An 18,948-nucleotide genomic window follows, 5' to 3' on the forward strand; every position below is an offset into this window, starting at 1 on the left:
AGTTTGACTGTAACTTCAGAAAATATTAAGTCCTGACAGACAACATGACAGTAACGTAAGATTTAATACCAAAGCGGCCTTTTCAAAATAACACAACTTTTATCATAATGTCAAACTTTCTACTTTCTTGCTCCCCGACAAACTCAGTGAAATTTGGACGGCGATGAGTCGATATTATCAACTTAAAGGATGAGTTCACTGTTATCTCAAAAATGAAAACTCAGTCGTTAACTACTCAACCTTAGGGGTGAAGTTTTGTGGTCCACGAAACATCTCTGGGGCTTTGCAGCAAAACCAGTGTTTCAGGATTGTCCTTGGTAACTAAGGTAGATGAGGACTTACAAAACAATAGGACATAAAAAAAAAACATCAAATGGATCCATGCGGTCCCTGAGATCCCAAACTGATTTGAAAATATCTAATTACACCACTGGAGCTGCTGGAGTTGAATGTGTTGGGGTGCACCTCATGTGGGCGAGCAACCTTGACCTGCGTGTCAGAGGTGTAAAATCATTTTGTTTGTCCTTAAGTCTTAAACCCACCAGACGTCAGACAAGCTGCATGAAACCCCTTCATGTTTTTCATCGGATGTCTTTTTTTCACGCTGTCAAACCAAACGGCGTCTACTCACCGTCTTACCATCTACTACTTTACTGGGAAGGTGAGTAGATAATAACTGCAGTTTCATTTTTGGGGGCGAACTTTCCCTTTAAAGTGCACTTTACATAAAAAAGTCTGAGAACTATGCGTAACCATAAGTTGTTGAGTGAAAACGCCCGAGGAAAACGTATTCCAAAAAATGTCAAGAGGGTGATTTTAACACGTCCTTGAAAATAGTTTAACTTCACTGTCACACATGCACACACATTCAGACACCTTTCATTTAGATTATAGCTGCATATAACTACATAACTCTTCTGCATTCCTCTGCTGGTCCTGGTTCTGATTCTTCAGGGCCTGTCATGCAGGAGTCCCGGTGACGGGGTTCGTCTCTGTACCGCGTGTTGCCACCAGAGGGCGTCTCCCCAGGCGAATCGCGCTCGTCCCCAAAGGGGCTTTTTTATTTATTTTTTTTATTTTTTTTATTTTTTGACTATGTGTCCTGAAACATCTGCACAAAATTCACATCACCCTGACTCAAGCCTCCAGTAACGGCGCTATTAATGTTTTGTTGATGTTGTTTTGTTCATGCATTGTGCTGTAAATTCAACCCCGACTGACAGACCTCCACTGGCACACACTTCGCCCTGACGCCAGTTCATTATTACCAGTCATTATTAGTCATGCGATGGTGCCTTTTTTTTTTTTCGTTCATACAGCTGGAAAGCCGTTCCTCGTCTGTTTAGACTTTATGGGGCTTACTGTTGTGGTGAGGCGCACAGCTGATGGGGTAATGCCCGATGTTGCAAGCGACAGGCACCAGCCTCGCCTCGGCTACGGGGCCTATATAAGGGCCACTTCACTCGGGTTGCGTCTTTAGTTTTTTCCTGTACAACAACTACACGTGTTGAGCTCAGACTGCAAAGCCCGTCCCCATTCCCTGAATATCCATGCTTGGAGGAGGAGGAGGAGGAGGAGGAGGAGGCGTGCAACCCCTTTTGTTACCTGTATTAAGAGTACCTGGCCGTTGCAAGTTTAGTGACATGGACTGAGTTTTTTTTAAAGATGTCTCCAAGGAATAGAGAAGAACAAGAAGCTCTGAGCTAAAACCAAATCCACAGGGCGCTGCTGTGACTAGTTTTTTTTTTTCCTTCTTCTTCTTCCCTGTTCTTACCTGCACGGCGCAGCAAACGGGAGTCGCTAATTAGGCTCTGCCGTGGAGAGAGAAAAAAAAAAGTGAGGACGACTAGGAGGCACTTCCTCCAGAGAAACTCATTCACCTCTCAGGTCCGACCCTCTCTCGTGTTTCATTTTGGATTTCCCGTCCACCTCACGGGTCGAGACCCCCCCTCCTCCCCCACCGCCCCCCTCCCTCCTCCAGCATCTCACCTGTGCCCCGCCGGACCAATGGATTTCGCACGGCCGAAGATTTCAAGGGCGCTTCAGCTTCACGTCGCGGAACACAGGCGGTATACGTGCATCTGGAAGGGTTAGGGAAAGCCGCCAATGTGAAACGCGAGGGGGGGGGTTAAAAAAAAAAAAAGGCAATTAAAAAAAAAAAAAGCGTGACCACTGTATGTTACCGTGCATGGCCTCTGGACGAAGTGGTACCGATCATGCACAAACCCCTCCGAAAGCGGAGTCTCTACGTGTTCCTGTGTTTCGGCATCATCTACCTCAGACTTGGGTGAGTTCTTTCTTTCTTTTTCGTTTTTTTTTTTTTTTTTATTACTTGCGATTACATGCGCGGAGTCTCTTTCTCCACATGCGCGAACCTGCGTGTGTGAGATCCATTGCGACACTTCTTCGAGTCTTTCTACAGGGAAGCTTCGAGCTGCCCTCTGACCTCACGCTTCCACTGAATTCAGCAGGTGTATTTTTTTTTTTGTTTTGTTTGTGAGAGGAGAGCTATTTTCACACATTAGATCCGAACGCTTGCGCTCGGGGAATGCGTTGTGCGTAAAAAAAAAAAAAAAAAAAGGGGGCAGATCGGGTCTCATGCCAACAAGGCAATACGATCGATTGGTATTCGCTGTCAGAGGGCTATTAAGTTCACCTCGTGAGACTCCGGCTCCTTTTGTCGCACAAGATAATTTGAGCCGCTGTCTCTGCTCCAGATCCAGCTCACCCCTGCATACCTTCATTAATAGCGGGCGGACTGAGTTGTATTTCCACATTCCATTGCCCAGACGGAGTTTTTTTTTCTTTTTTTTTCTCTTACCTGTTTTGCAATAGCTCACCTTGATGCATAAACACAGAAGGGCCCCCTTTTCTCTGCTGCCCCTCTCAAGCACAACCAGGCCAGGGACCCCCCTCATACAGATGAACTGAAGCCTTCTGTTTTGCACTTCTGTCCAAAGTGTGTTTGTTTGTGCATGCCTGCTGTGTACAGTCTCTACTTTTTCTCTGCTCAGTTGTGGAGTAAACCTTTTTTCTTTTCTTTTTTTTTTAAAAAAATGTTTGATGGTGATCCAGCTGAAACCTTACACTTAAAGGGGCGCCGTGTAGTTTTGTTTTTGGAGAAGACACTCAAACTCAGAACTAATGAGGCAGTAATGCAAACTCAGAAATGTTTATCTATGCCATAAGTGAACAGACTGTCAGCTGTTCTCAGAGGACAATAAGGCTCGCAGAAGACTGCTTGAAGGTAGAAAGGTGGCAGGGTCCGCCACATACAAACAAGGCGAGACAGTGTGAAACTGACCTTTTAAGGTCAGTTTGCTTATTTGGTTTAATCAGTCATTCAAAAAGAAAGAGAGTTGGTTTTATCTGATTTGTTTGGGCATGAAAAGAAAGAAATGTTTCCTTCCTGATTCTTGAAAACTACATAATACACCTTTAAACAAGGCCTATTGTAACGATATTAATAATAAGCTCCAGGGGACTAACAGGTAAATGTACAACAGGTCTTACCTGCCAAATGATGATGCAGGCAGGGGGAGATTAAACACACTGTGACAGATGAATCATCAGTATCATTTGGCAGCTTTTCTGGAATATTTGTGACCTATTGCGCACGAAACGTTCAAAGTTATGTGCACACGTGATCCAGCACATTTCAGTCCACTTATCTATGAGGCTCTTACTTGTTCTCATACGTTTTCTCTCTCGCTCTCTCTCTCTCACACACACACACACACAAAGAAGAAGAAGAAGCAGCGTTGGCCCTCCCAGTGAGCACCTCATGTGGAGTGAAGCGTGTAACTGACAGATGCTCATATCACATGACAGTAGCTCCAGTATGGGTGGGGTGGGGTGGGTGGGGTGGGGAGGGAGAAGAGTCACCCATCTCCGTGTTTACTAAGCCTCGGAGTTAGCTCATTCCTTCCATCCTTTTTACTCCGGCTAAATCTTTCATGGCACCCTCTTCATTTACAATGACTGGAGCCTGCAGGTGTTGAGTGAGAGTCACGATGCTGTGGTGATAAAGAGCCCCTGAACCCCCCCCCCCGAACAAAAATCCCTGCGACAAAATCTCCTAGTATTTTATATGTCTCTGTTAAGATGTAATCTCAGGGAACACTGCTATTCACTTTCTATTTTTTTCTTTTTGTGTCCCCCCCCTCCCCCCCTTAAATGTACCTTCACTTTTTTTTTTCTTTTTTTCTTTTTTTTTTAAGGAATCCCACAGTCTGATGTGATTATTATTCCATTTAACAGCACGGCCACAAGAAGAATATTTGAATCCAGCCATTAAACGCCATCAGAGCGCAGCAGACTGGAGCGGGACTATTACAGACGCCTATAGGAATATTACAGTGTGACCACGGGACATAATAAGGTCACTGAAAGTCACATTCGAGCGCCGCAAGAGATGGTTTGATGTCTCTCAGGACATGTAGTAGGGGGAAAAAAAAACAGGAACACAGCACCGTGTGACCTGAAAAAAAAGACTTTCACGCAGAAACATTACAAGAACCGTATCTGTGCGTAAACACGACGCCAACTTGTTGATTCCGCGGACACATCCTGTCAGAGAAATGCGCTGATTTTTATTTCATTTATTTATTTTTTGCGCATGGAGCTGGGATGAAGGTGCGAGCGTCTGTGTTTGTTTATTTTCGGCTGGACGGTGGAGTGGGTGGTGGTGCTGGAGGAAGAAGTGGAGGAGGAGGAGGAGGAGGAGGAGGAGGGGGGGTGGGGGTGTGGAGGGTGACGATGAATGAAAACCTCCTGCGCGTCCAACGGGGGGGATCGGATCAGTGTCACCCTATTGTCCCGCCGTGGCAAAGTGGGCGGATAGCAGTGTCTCCCGCTGCCCAATGGCAGGCACGACTCTCATGAGAGTGGAGAGAGGCACTTTTCTGCCATGCGAAATCCCTAAAACCATCATCATTCCGGCTCGGGAACCCACAGTACTGTGCAACAGCCTCCGCCGCTGAGAGATGACAGAGCCAATCTCAGCGCACACACGGCCCTGGGAGCTCGGAGCTGCGTAGAGCCACCGCGCCAGAGACGAGGAGAGACGCACGGCACCTTCCTTTTTTTTTTTTTTTTTTTTTTTTTGATTTTTTTTTTTTTCGGTGCGTGTGAGGGACTCTAAAGCCGGGAATTAACGGAGTTTCTTCAGCCTGCCCGACTGTCTGTCCGCGTCGTCTCACTCAATCCGAACGTGGCCATTTGCTCAATGTCATCATGATCATCTTCTCGTCGCGCAGTGTACTGCTGTCAGTCTATTACCCGCAGATCTTCCTGATCCTCACGAGTGGCAGCTACCTGTAAGTTTGAGCCAATTAACTGGGGTCCTTAATTAACTTCAGGGAGGGCGCGCGCTCATCCTCAGCAGCGCAAAGGCGCACGGGGGTTTTCGCCTCTTGCTCCCGTGCAGCTTTCCCGGGGGCTTTATTTCCCTTTTCCTCCTAACCGCTAAACAGCCGGTTTCTTTAGATGGTTTTGTTTAGTTTTCTGCGACCAAGGATTGGAGCCTCATTTGAAGTTGTTCATGTCGTGTGATCGGCGCAGGGTGCAGACGCAGCAGAGGCTCAACTTTACGCAGCGAGTGTGGTTTTAATTCTAGGATGTTTTTTTCACACACCTCCTCGTGTTATACAAGCGTTGAATCCCGCACAGAGCAGTCGCCAGCGGAAAACGACCCACGTGGGAATAAACTAATTAGGGTGAACCCGCTCATGTGCCGGCGGTCTCGCGAGTGACGGCTCGGTGTCGCAAATATTTTGAGCAGGATCCGAAAAAAAACCCAGAGCGTTTTGGTGACTGCTACACGGATCCGTTTTGGCCACAGAGTGGCAGAGATGTTCAAGACAATTGGATGCTGAGATTCTTTTTCATGTGAGGGGAAAATTCAAACAACACGGATGTGAGCACCGTTAAACTGTCAGAGCGTGTGAAATACCTTCCTCTCCGCGCGTTACCTCACCTCTGGTTAATTCACCCTCCGCGTTTCGATGTTATCGTTTTTGAGCCCACATCTTAAAAGTGTGTGTGTGTGTGTGTGAGCCTGCAGCATGCACGTGTTTGACGCTGTAAATGCACCGCGGCTCTGAATCAAACAGAGGACAGACTCTTGCAGGAGAACACAGGCTCTTCTTAAAACTTCCAAAGTAATAACTCACCCATGAGCCCTCGCTCCCTTTTCCTCTGCTGCCCGGAGACCCCAAACCTGATGCTGAAATAGATGTGGTTTTTGGTTTTTCTGTTAAAAGTGGGCTACACTGCTAAGAATAACCATGGATTGCATATTAAAGCTACATACCATTGTTTGTTTGGATTATTTAACCATGTTTCCTGTTGAGCATTAACCGCAAAATGCGTCTGGGAGGTGTTTTAAACGTGGATGCGAAATAATGCAGTGCATCAGAGCTGCACAGCTTGTGTCGTGGAGTGTGAAAGTGTGAAATTTGTAGAGCTGTGGGTGGCAAATGAGCCGTCAGCAAAAGGATCCGACCACGGAGAGGGCTGGGGTCATCGCACTCCTCACACTTCAATATCCAGGAATTTCACACTTAATGTTCCAGTGACAATAATCCGACCGTGTTGTAGCTGTGTTTTGTTAATATCACTCCGGCCTAACCAGTGTGTGACTGCCGATAGAGTCAGAAAACCCGATTGTGATCTTGAATTAAACACCCGCAGGGCGCTCTGCATCTTAAAGTCCTGCATCTGTAAATGAGCAGCAAACAGGGGGAAACATATTCAGCATCAAAATTAGTTACTTTCCTTCTCCGGGAAAAAGAAAACAGCGTTTATTCACTTGACTTAGTTAAGTCGTGTCTCTGGCTTTTTTTTTTTTTTTTTTTTGTGAGTGCATTCCTCGGTAGGAGATGCATGCCTGGGAGCTTAATAGTGTGTCAGTTAGGTTCAAAGTGTTCCATGTGATGGAGTAGGTGGCTGCGAGCACACTGTATGCCATGACGTAGACTACAGCTTCTCTAAAGGCCAAACTGCCCTGTGATGGGATCAGCGAGCTCCTGACCGCTCTCATGATTTCATTTTGTCTTTTTTTTTTTATTGTGTTTTTCTAAAGAAGTTAATTCAATTGTCAGGTCAACCCGCCAGAGAGATCTATCCCTCTGACATTTAATGTTGAATGTCGACATATGCTGTGACCAGTATGGCATAGGCATTCAAAGATGATCAGATTATTAGAGATAAAGACGTGTGTCTCCGCAAAGTTTAGAAGTGAAGCTGTGGTTGACAAAGTCCCTGTGCACAACCAGCTTGTTGGTGTTTGATGAATCCGCCAACATCGCAGTTTGGATCAAAACTAGAGCTGCATAATTGAAGGTCCACTACTTAGATTAAGAGAAGAAATTCAAAATCAGAATTTTGATGAGGTAACAATACAATCTCAGAAATGTATATTTTTCTTCCATAACTGAATAACAAGCTGTTCTGAGAGAAAAAATAAGGTTCTCAGAACACTGTGTGAAGCTAAAAAAATAGGTGGCAGGGTCCGCCACAAATAAACCAAGTAAAATAGTATGAAACCGTGTTGTCCTTTAAGGTCAGTTTGTTTGTTCAGTCATGAAAACAACAAGATTTTGTTTACTTTATTTGTTTGGGCATTCAAAAAAAAAAATCAGTCAGTGAACATCTTTGTCTTCTGATTAAAGTTTTCTTCCCCCAAAACTACAGAGTGCACCTTTAATCGCAGTATCCTCAAGAATAGAACTGATTATATTTCGTATGATGCGGTGCTGCAGAGATGCCATGGGCCAATAAATCTTGTTCTCCAGATGTGAGAAAAAATGTTTGTCAGCTGAAGACGCCGGCAGATGTCACATCATCATGATTTCGAATTCGAGTTATTTTCAGTGATTTCCAATTGATTGTGGCTCACATCTCAATTGCGGTCTCTGTCCGAATAATCCAAACATGCAGTCCTGATGACAACAGAACACTTATGTGGCCTCTCTGAGTTCGTGATAGTTCATAGTTCAAAATTTTGGATATGCACCCTACAATAGCTGCATAAAGCTCACACTCACCATGACAGCTGCCTTAAAGGTGAACTGTGCAACTTTCTTTTGGTTGCAGTTTTGGCCATATAGTCCTATACTCTTGAATGGCTGTAAACATATGGCTGTAAAGTGCATCCAAAATGTTAGATGGAGAGCTCTGTCTCTTTATTTTTTGGTTTCAGGCTTTAATACAGACTGAGGTCGGTGATCAATCTGCATACTTTGCATCAGTTTATACCCCAGATCACTGCTGCAGCTGATACATGAAATGCACAGTCCATACCATGCAGGAACCTCTCCTTCACCGGCATCAGCCGCAGCATCGATCCTGTGACTTTTCCAAGTGTTGTTGTTGGCGTTCCTGCTGTCGGCCCGGGTCTGTAACAGTGGGTGAGTCGTCCCCAAGCTTGCTGGCGTACACACAGAGCATACGCTAAGCAAACAGAATCGCATTTGTGCACTTTGATGATTTCGGGGATTTAAAAGCTTAGCTCTGGAATTCTCTGTTTGCTGTTGTCTGATGGTTTAGGTTGCCAGAACGGTGGACTGTGATTCTGTGAATTTAGCAGGTGAATGACGTGAGAAAGGAGCAGAGGGGGGGGAAACTGTTAAGGGTTTCTGTTTGTTGGGGTTGAAAACATCGACGTGCCCTTGTGTTGCCTCTCGGGGAGCGCACTGAAATAGCAGAGATATGAAGTGACTCAAAAGTATTTTATAGCCCTTTTGGATTTATATAAACACACCAGTTCGATCTGACCATAACGTTTATGATGCGAGATGGTGAACGTCCTAATGAGCTCGACCTTTCGGTTCATACAGATTACATGTCATTGTTGCCATGAGCGACTGCATACACAGCGGAGGGTCACGGAGGGTCAGCAGAGTTCAAGCCTGTTTAACAGCAGGGAGAGCAAAGCGGGTCTGAGAGCAGCAGCAGGTCTGAGTGCTTACTGAAGAAACGCTGGACGTGAGGCATTTTCACTTTTTAATCGTATATATTTTGAAAGTTACAGTCTTCAGTCAACAGAAAGATTAATCATGACCTTTGTCTTGTTAACATCTTGCTTGCGGTTCTATCTTTTTTTTTTGTTTTTAAGAATAACAGATGTTAACATGGATCATACTGCGAATGAAAAACAATATAAAAAGAATCTTCTTAGTTCAGCTAGAATCTGTGGTATTTTCAGAGCAGGGTTTGCTAAATCAACAGTGCACACAATGGCACTTTCCCTTTTACACACTGTGGTACGTTCCCCTGACTGCGACGAGGGGACCGGGAGAATGTCTGCAGCCTGGTAACACGTATGCGTCTCGCTGCAGTTAGGATTTATTTGAACGTATGCGTTTGAAATTGACGCAAATGTTTTTTTTCTGCCCTTGTGGAGAAACTTAAAGAGCCAGCAAAAGAGGAAGCCCGATCATCCAAGAGCGATTTCTAATCGACGCTTGTGTCATTGTTCTTGGTCGGGGGTGATCCACAGAAATCATTGTGTGCGTTTCTCTTCCTCAGAGCCCCTCGAGTGTTCTCCCTTCTCGCTTCTCTCACGCCGCCGTCGCTTTTTTGCTGACACACAACGCGCCAGTGTTGGCTTGCCCCGTTTTGTGGTGAAGCCTTTGGAGGTCGACGTCATACTTCAAAGCCCGCGTTTGCCTCCGCACTCATTTATGGCTCCCCCGTCCCTGACATGTTTGAAAAGTCTGTATCTACATGGTTTTCGGGGGCTATAAACAGAGCCGCGGAGAAAGTCAGCGCCTTGTTCGGCTGTAATCTGTTTCGGCTTTCTTGGCGGTCGGAAAGCCATCTCAACATGTGTTTCGATATCATCACATCGGAGTGATCAGATGTTATGGGGAGAGTTGAGAGGGAGGTGTGTCAGTTATTGTACAGCACATTAATGCCCTACCAATTCAGACAACCAGTGCTGTGAACCTTTAATATTTTCCGTGCAGAATAGTCTCTCGTGAATTTATAGGCAGCGTTTCACACAATTATACAAATCATAAGGAATAACATTTTGTGTGACGTTTGGTTAAAAAGTGGACTCTGCATCCACAACACAAGACACTGAGCAAGTGTATGAGCCGTCCTTGCGTAAGAGTCAAGTCTGGCAGCTCTTCACGCCACCATGCTACCTAACAATTAACACAAAAACCGCAACTTGTTACTCAAAGTCCCGCCATCCAAACCAATGTGGAGTGGCGTTGTCAGCAGTCAAATAAGCATCTTGTTTTCTCTCTCTGGACTGTTTTAACAAGTTTCCCTGTATGTTTTTTTTAAAATGTTTTCAGGTTTTTTGATTTACCTCTAATCCATTAAATAGCAGTACTCATGCAGTGCAGCTTTCACTTCACTACGGAATGTACATCAATCACTGGTCGAATTGAATCCTGTTTCTGGAGAGTCTCACATAAGTGAGTCAGTCTGACCATCCTTTGGAAGTCCTAACTGAGTCTCTGTTTGTGTGTGTGTGTGTGTGTGTGTGTGTGTGTGTGTGTGTGTGTGTTTCTCTTTCTTTGGCAGGGCCCTGTCCTCGGTGGTGGCTCTGGGTGCCAACATCATCTGCAACAAGATTCCCGGGCTGGCACCTCGCCAGCGGGCCATCTGCCAGAGCCGCCCGGACGCCATCATTGTTGTGGGTGAAGGCGCCCAGATGGGCATCAATGAGTGTCAATACCAGTTCCGATATGGACGCTGGAACTGTTCGGCGCTGGGGGAAAGGACGGTCTTCGGCCAGGAGCTGCGAGTAGGTCAGTCTGGGTTCTATCGCAAAAAAGGGGAAGGGAGCGTTGTGTGCTGTGTGTGTGTGTGTGTGTGTGTGTTTGTGTGGCTGCCTGCGTTGAGCTTTAGCTGTTGGAAAGAGGACATGCTCTGTCATTCCTGCCAGTAATCACATGTTTCATTCTCAAGTTTCTTCAGTGTCAAAAATTGTTTATTAGAATTGGGACTGAATTTAGGTTTGTAGCGTTGATGAAGTTACTTTTACACGAAAGCTGCGCTATGTATACTTTTTTTGGTCACTTTTTTTGGTTATGTTCTAGATGGAGGATGTGCTGTTTTTGTCTTTTTTGTTCTGATGTTCAGAAACAAAGGGCTTTAAGGTATAAATATTTTAACTGTTATTCAGTGTATCAAGAGCTCCTTCTCTTTGTTTCATATGGCTGTAAATGTTGCATAGTGAACCTTTAATGCTTTGGATTTAGGGTTAATATCATCTCTACTGCCTTACTCTAGTGGCTGGAACATGACTGATGCATCTTAGGCAGACTCTTGGATGTGGATGGGTTAACATGTCAGGGGAGCGCGAAGCAAAAATGCGGGCCCCCGTTTTTGTGTATAAACTGGGTTGTGGTAGTTTGATTAAACATAGCTGCTCATAAAAACAGCACACATTTAACCAAAACAGTTAATATATTAAAATGTTGACCAAAGGAGTGGCGATTAAAGCAGGCAGGGCTCGTCCTGATTGATATTAAACTTCTCATGCAAATTTGCACTCCACCAAAACACCAAAAAAAAAAAGTATGTAAGTATGAAGCAAACTCAGAATTTCTGGTAGAAATAGATGATCATTGACCCCAGCTGGTTAGTGGATCTGATGTTCATTATTTTTCCTACAGGGTATTTTGTCAAATTGCAGATTGAAATTTTGGCTCGGATGCAGTCGCCTCTGTCTTTATAGTCAGTGTCTTGGTCATAACAAGGATTAGTAACAACCTGTATCAACACTGAGTTATCTAATTCTAATAAACAACAAGTAACTAAAGTTATCAAATAGACTTAAGAAAAAACTTAAGAAAAAAGTACAATATTTGCTTGCAAATTCATTGGAGCAGAAGCAGAAAATGAAGTTATACCCCACGTCTGGATGTCGAGATGAAGATCTTTATTTTTACTGCTACTTTATGTGAATCTAATACAAATATTGGTCATGAGTGTCCTTTAACACTAGTAATCAGTATCTGTTTTGGCCCCTGAAAAAAACATATCAGTCAAGTTTTTGGATCTCAAAGAATATTCCCAGTCTAAAGTTATGCACAAAGTTTTACATTTCATGTCGCATCTGTCAAGAACGACGTGTTGGATTTGAATTTGCCTCCGGTACGTGCAAAACACTTCTTCAATCATTGGAACAAACTGTCACCAGAATATACTAGATGTTGTCGTACGGGATCGTATCATGTATTTGTAACGCTGAAGCAACTTAGGAAGGTATTTTAAAAGGAACATCGAGGTTCATGAGGTTAAGGTTTGGAGTGTTGTGTAAGGGATTAGGTCACTGCTTGAGAGTATGAATGTTATCAGTGATAAATCCTCAAGTGTGTGTGTGTGCGTGTGTGTGAGTGTGTGTTCACAACGGTTGGAAACACACTTAAAAAAAAAAGGGAGGGGGATTATAACTTGGATGTGTGTACGTTGGATGCCTTTTTAGCTGCCAGTGACTGTCATTGTCATTTGGTAATGATCTTGAAGTTGACAGTGATAATACCAGTGGCTTTCCTGTCGAAGAGGGATGAGGAGTTACATAACGCGAGTTTCGAGCCATCCTATTGTTTCGGTTTTTGAGAAACAGCACCAGAAGAGTATCAAAAAATGTGGTACCAGCCCCCGACCCTCTGAGCCCCATGAAATATGGCTCTTCACAAGCCAAACCCGAGCTGCACACATCACACAGTCAAAACTCAAACCAGTAACACACGGTCTCTTTGACTCTCTATTGTATAACCATTTGCGTTGGCATCGCTCAAGAGGGACCTCATACACTTCTGATTCCAGCCCATCTTAGTTGTCCTCCTTTCAATTGACAATGTTGTATTTCTCCAGCGCGCTCTGGTTTCTGTTGATGTAGGTCCTGCAGTGAGCCTGTTGGTTTGCAAAGCATGCCGCCCGTCGCTGGCGAGGCCAAAGTTATGGAAAAGCTACCGAACGGCACTGGAGCCCTAATGGGGAAAACGCATGGTTGAAAAATGATATCGCAAATGAGGAGACAACTAATGGTGTTATTGCAGAGAACGCTTGTCGAACCGAAATAGATGGACACATCTGTTGTTAATCGGGCAAAATTGGTTGTGTCCATGCCTGGCTGGCTCATGGGAGTGTGCACATACATGCAGAAAATGACGTTAAGCAGACAAACATTTACATTTACGATGCTGTTGTTTGGGAGACTTGGCATTCCGCAAACCTCTTTTGCGTCGCTTTTGTTTTACAGAGACTTTTATGTATTTCCTTTCATTTAGAAGATGCTTTGTTGCCATTACGTTGCGGTCGGGCTGCGCATTTAATCCAGTGGCTCTGTTAACAATCACTCCTCCTAAGGAGTAGCTGAATTAGCTCCAGCTCCCTCTCCAAAAGCACTTTTTTTTTTCTTTGTTGTGAATGTGGCGCTTTCTTTTGCAATGGAGCTCATGTTGTTTTCCTCAACACTCAGCATCGCCTTTCCTCCTCCTCTCGGCCTGTTCTCTGATGCCCCTCTGAGGGCCGTAGAGATTTAGGACTCATACTAATGCACTTGCTCAACAGTTGTCAGATGTTTGTGTTTTTACGCATTATGCTGATCACCCAGAGTGCTTTCCAGCATAAAGATCTACGCTTAGCTATTTAGATTCACACAGACGAGTATTTGATGTATCTGATGCATGAGGAAAGTCACATGCTGGTGTTCAATCAAGCTGTGGCCATTCTGCCCATCTGCAGCGCTACATCTACATCCCATAATGGCGTCATCCAAATTTCCTGCTTCCCTTTGCTCTTCTTGTTTGGTTTCCATAGTGGATCTACACAAATAAATCCTTCATGCGCCCGCACTGAGCACATCACTGTTGGTGTCCAGTTCTGGTCAGAAAGCGATGACTACTGGGCGGCCCTGATTGTCCAATAATGATGGGACTTGGTGGCCTTCTCAATAAAGTATTCCAATGATGACGTCTTCTCTCAGACCAGCGTAGAACTTGATTTTTTGCTCAAGGTTCCCATGACAGCTTTGATTTGGGTTTGCTTTTTTTACATTTATTTTCTTATTTCTCCTCTCCATAATAATCACCACAAATCCGATGCTTTCTTGATGTATTTGAATCATCGGATTCATTGATTCAGTTATGTCATTGGGTCACTGGATTCATTTATTTTCACTCGGTAACAAAATTGGAGTTGACGTCAATGATTCCAGAGACTTCTCTGTGGAAGGGTGATGAGGAGTCCTATCACTGTTGTCCTGCAGATTTAACAATATGAGAACAGCATAATAAATAACAGTACAAGCACCTGGCCCTCGTTTGTGCCTCTTGACAGTGATGGCATATTGGCGTGAACATCATCACAAGTCTTTATCTATCTGGCCGGCTGACGGCCCAAACAGAGGCTTGTTCGTTGGTTCTGTGATGAGTATGTAGTTTCATGGTTTTGGGAGGCAACTCTTGTTCAAAAGAAAGAAAGAACAAGAAAATCTGTGGTGTTGAACACATCGGTAGCTTTATACTCACGGCCACCAACACACAAATATTATTGTGTAATAAATGTGTTATTGATAAACTGCGGTGAAATGCGAGCCAGAAGTTCAGATGAACAAAAAAGCCACTCACTGACTGGAACATTAGTGGAACAAAAACATGAGGTTAGATTGAACTGAACTGGATTGAGAAATCTTCTCGTTGGTGGCCATTACCTCATTCTGAGAACATGAAACATGACAACTTGAGCCTCTTTTCAGCTCGCACAGGTATGTAATGTACCTAATGACTGAGCTGCCTGACGTGCTGTTCCATATTGCACATTTAAAGTAGTGAAAAATGCATTGACAATGTGTTCAGCAGGACACCACATAGACTCAAACAATCCAAAAAGTATCCACAAATCTCTTGACTGATCATTTTAATCAACTTAATTTCTGATGTCTTGGGGGATCGTGATAGATTTTTAGAATGTTCTATGTACTGTATGAGTGGAGCTAATCACCAGTTTGATGACATTCATGATCTAATCCACCTCATTAGAAGAGTAACAAGTGAAAGTACAGGAACAGTACATTACAATCCTCTGCACTGTCAACGTGCACATGTGCACAGCCATGGTAATACGGCAGGACATTTACAGAGGAAACCAGTTTATGACTTTTCACTTATAAAATAAGTGGTTCAGACGATCTGGTTAAATTGAGGACTTGAAACCAGTGATTGCTCACGTTGGACTCGCTTTCTAGTAATATTGACTTGCCAACACGTCCCAGCAGTTATATTCAGTAGAAAACTTTATCACAACTAATTATTGTCCAAACTATGAAATCAGTGCTTTATTATTTTTTTCTTAATATAACTGTCGTGTAACGCTGCTGACACTGGCACGTCCAGAAGTTGTTTTATTACTGTTTCTGACTGCTGGATGATGAGTTCAAGCTTCTCTTTCAGTCTGGGATTAGCACTTAAAAAGAGACGTGTGTGTGTATATATGGTAGATACGGTGCACTAAAAGCCAACTGTACATACCCAGTTAAGACAGAAGTGTGTTATATTGTTCTTGTGCACTTATAATAATTGGAGGATGCAAAGACAATGGGAACGCTCCTTAAATTCCATGACTTCTTGAATTCACACCGCATCACCGTGTCACACAGTCATGGTAGAAGCGAAGCAAACTCGAAGCTTAAAAAATGGCAGACAGAGCCAACCGGAGATGGTGAACGGTGCTGGCCCAGGCGTGTGTGCGCTGACCAATCAGAGCAGACTGGTTATTTGGGAGGAGGGCCTTAAATATACAGGAGGTAAAACCGTGTGTCTCAGACAGAAGGTAAATACAGTGCTGCTTCACTGACCAGTATGAGTGTTTTTTGTGCATTAAAACACGTAAACTTCTCTTGTAGAAATGCCAAAATGAATTTTTGAACCTGAAAAGGAGCATCATACATTGTCTCCTTTATGTTTTGTCCCACAGACGATGAAACCTGTGTGAAGCAGAACAATAGTTACATATGGTGACGTTAGTTTTAATGTACATTAAATGAGTTTCTATGCAGCTGCACTGATCTGTCATCTCTCCGAGATGGGTTTTTGGTTTTAAGAAGACAGGATGGAACTGAACTGAGCTTTTTGTGGATGATGTATTGGGTGGCTACTGGTCATTTATAGGGTTGAATGAGCTCATTCTGCAGTAACATACAAATTTTATGTGAACTTCCTTGAATTATGGCTATATTGACCTTTAGAGGGTTTTTAGAGAGTTCCACTCATTCACTTTCCCTTTTTTCACGATTATTTGCTTTTACTTTCAGTATATAGTTATTTCTTTTCTTTGTTCTTTTCTTTGTTTTAAAGTGATGCTTCGCTCTAAGCTTTAAGATGCGATACACGGCTGGTTACAGGGGTGTGTCTGGCTGCTGTGGGATCAGGCTCTCCACTGCTGTAGGTGGAATCTGACGGTGCTCGTTCAGTTTAGCAGTGTCCCACTCGGCAATCGTGGGAGACCACAGACACCACAGCTACTGCAGAGCTCCTCTGCCAGTTAGACACTGTGGAAAAGTGGCCGATTTGGCGTTTTCTCTCAACACCTTAATGTCAAACTGCCACCAGCGTGCACGCAGCATGCGCAGTCGCGGGACTTTCCAGCGTTCGCCACTCATGACTGAAGATGTAACCATGTTTTTTCTGACCATGTCTGTATGTATTATGGGATTCTTTAGCATGGCATATGAAATCATGGAATACACCCCTTCAACAAAATGTTCCATCCCTTCTCCGAATCTGCAAATTCCCACATCATCATAATCAAGTGCAGGGGAAAAGCTATTCCCGTTCTGCTCCTATTTAAGTTTTTCATTCAAATCCCCCAAATTATGAACACTAAACCTTTCCCCCCGCTCTGTGATCCAGTCTTAGTTTTGGACTGGAGGGAGGAGATGTCGGCATTTTTTCAAGAACTAAAGATCAGCCGACCGCAAGTCTAATGCATTCTCTCTGTGCTGCCTGCTCTTGGAGGCAGTCTCTCTGTTCTGGAGCCGCTCCATGGTATTACATTCGCTTTCCAAGAGAGCGCACATTAATAGTCGACTTATTGCGCATTACAGAGCCTAAGATATCTTCATTTGGGAGAGATGATTCAGTTTCAGAGGCTGGTCACTTGATAGTTATGTCGCTCTACTACTGTTGACAGAAAAGCGCATTCAGTTCAGGCGATGGCTTTCGGCTGGCACCTTCCCTGCTGCCTGACGCTCCCGCGGAACACGAGACTTGAGGCTAGATGGATCGATGGAAAAATGAAAGCACCCCCATTCTCGCTGCAGCTCGATCCCTCAACAGTTTCTCTGTTTTGCAGAGAGCGCTGGCTCCCTCATTATGCTCTCACTGACAAATTGGAGAACAACACCATAAACTCCTAGTGAGATCTGAAACGGGCAATTTGAGCGTGTCTCTGTTTCCTCCGCAGAAGCAGATTTAGCAGTCCTCCCCTCGTGCCCTGCTCTGGTGTTGGCACGAGCTGGTACCTTCAGTCTGTAAAAATGTGGAATGAATTATCCCTCGCTAACAGAAATGGGTGTTATTGAGTGGTTGGTTGCAGTCTATTAAGAAGTAATAATAAAATTAGAGGCAAATCCGTCAGCGGGTCAGGCGGAACGGAGGGAGGGGGGGTTCAGGATAAGAATGGCAAACGTGGTCAATCCTCCAATCATAGCTCTTGGCCTGGTCCCTGGGTGAATCACTCTGTTTTAAAATATTTCTGTCAAGACTGATCCCAGGGCTGCGATTTGTTGATGCTGTTTTATTGTGCACATTTAAGTGTGCTTGCCCACGCATGAAGTGCATCGAAAGCCCCATGTGGTTTCTGTTACGCATCTCTCATAATATGTTTCCGTGTTTTAGACCAAGCGAGTGATCTTTGCCCCGCGCCTCAACTTTAACACACACACAGTATCGTGTAAACACACTTTCACCCGTTCCCCCTGGACCTTTTTTTTTCTTTTTTTTTGATGGTATGTTTTGATTGAAAGCGCCTCATCTTGTGCCCCCGTCAGACATTTCTTTGGCTGGTCACCTGTAATGGAGATGCCCCCTCGCTTAAAAGACCCGCTCATGAACACCTTACCGGCTCTCTTCGAATTGCAGTGCACTCGATGTCGGCGATTAGGGCTTGAAAATGGACACCTTTCAACGGCTACACTCAGCATCAAAGGCCAACACTGGCCCCCTTGTCGTGAAACGGCCTGCTCTGGTTACTCTCTGTTTGACTTTCCAGCCAGTTTGTCACCATCCTGATTCATGCTTTTCATCTCAAAGAGGTTTCTTGTTGTGCCGGCGGTGAAATATGACAAAAGTTCAATCATGCTGCCTCTGGCTTATTGCACAAGAATAGATGCACTTGAGCAGGTGAACCCATTTTGCTTCAGAGGGGTTTTATGACTGTGTATTTGTTTTAGCAGTGCCGAATAACATGTTCAGAATGTAGCTTGTGTACTAAAGGTCCAGATCAGTGTGCTGAGGTAGAATTGCAGGGAAGCAAAGCATTGTAGTATATTGCACACAAAAAGGCTTCGGAAAGGACGCAAGGAAAAGCCCATTCTGTGACCTACATCATACCTCTCTCCATCTCTCTCTCTCTCTCTCTCTTTCTCTCTCTCTCTCAGTTACCTCAGGTGGGCGCTCAGTTCTTGCTAAAAGCTGTGCTTCATGACTAGAAACTGGGAAAGTGGATAAGAAATGCATGTCTGATAGTTACAAAGGACCAATGCATGAATGGTAAAACAATCCCAGGTCAATATAGACTAACGTTTTGCAACACAATCAGCAGGATAACTGTTGGCAGTGTAAGTTTCTGCAAACCACGGACATGTCGAAACACTTATTTATGCAGCAAGTTTCCTTAGGTTTAATTTTCAATTTTATGTTTTGACAGTGTTATGCTCTGGTTAGGTTTAGGCACGAAACCCACTTGGTGAGGGTTAGG

General features: G+C 44.2%; 1 protein-coding gene across 4 annotated transcripts in view; it reads left to right on the forward strand.

The window, feature by feature from the left end:
• Positions 1-2,010: 2,010 nt before the first annotated feature.
• wnt7bb (wingless-type MMTV integration site family, member 7Bb) overlaps positions 2,011-18,948 on the forward strand; it is a 35,474-nt gene continuing 18,536 nt past the window's right edge. Inside the window, exons 1-2 of one of the 4 annotated variants that reach the window (XM_037108413.1) lie at positions 2,011-2,287; positions 10,543-10,769. In XM_037108413.1, the coding sequence (XP_036964308.1) occupies positions 2,217-2,287; positions 10,543-10,769 (298 nt within the window). In that variant the 5' untranslated portion in view covers positions 2,011-2,216. Of the gene's footprint in view, positions 2,288-4,801; positions 5,319-5,613; positions 5,890-7,297; positions 7,395-10,542; positions 10,770-18,948 lie in introns of those variants that run through there. The other 3 variants (XM_037108412.1, XM_037108414.1, XM_037108416.1) reach the window with 3 other exon arrangements.

The sequence above is a fragment of the Acanthopagrus latus genome, chromosome 8, assembly GCF_904848185.1.
Source record: "Acanthopagrus latus isolate v.2019 chromosome 8, fAcaLat1.1, whole genome shotgun sequence".
Lineage (NCBI taxonomy): Eukaryota > Metazoa > Chordata > Actinopteri > Spariformes > Sparidae > Acanthopagrus > Acanthopagrus latus.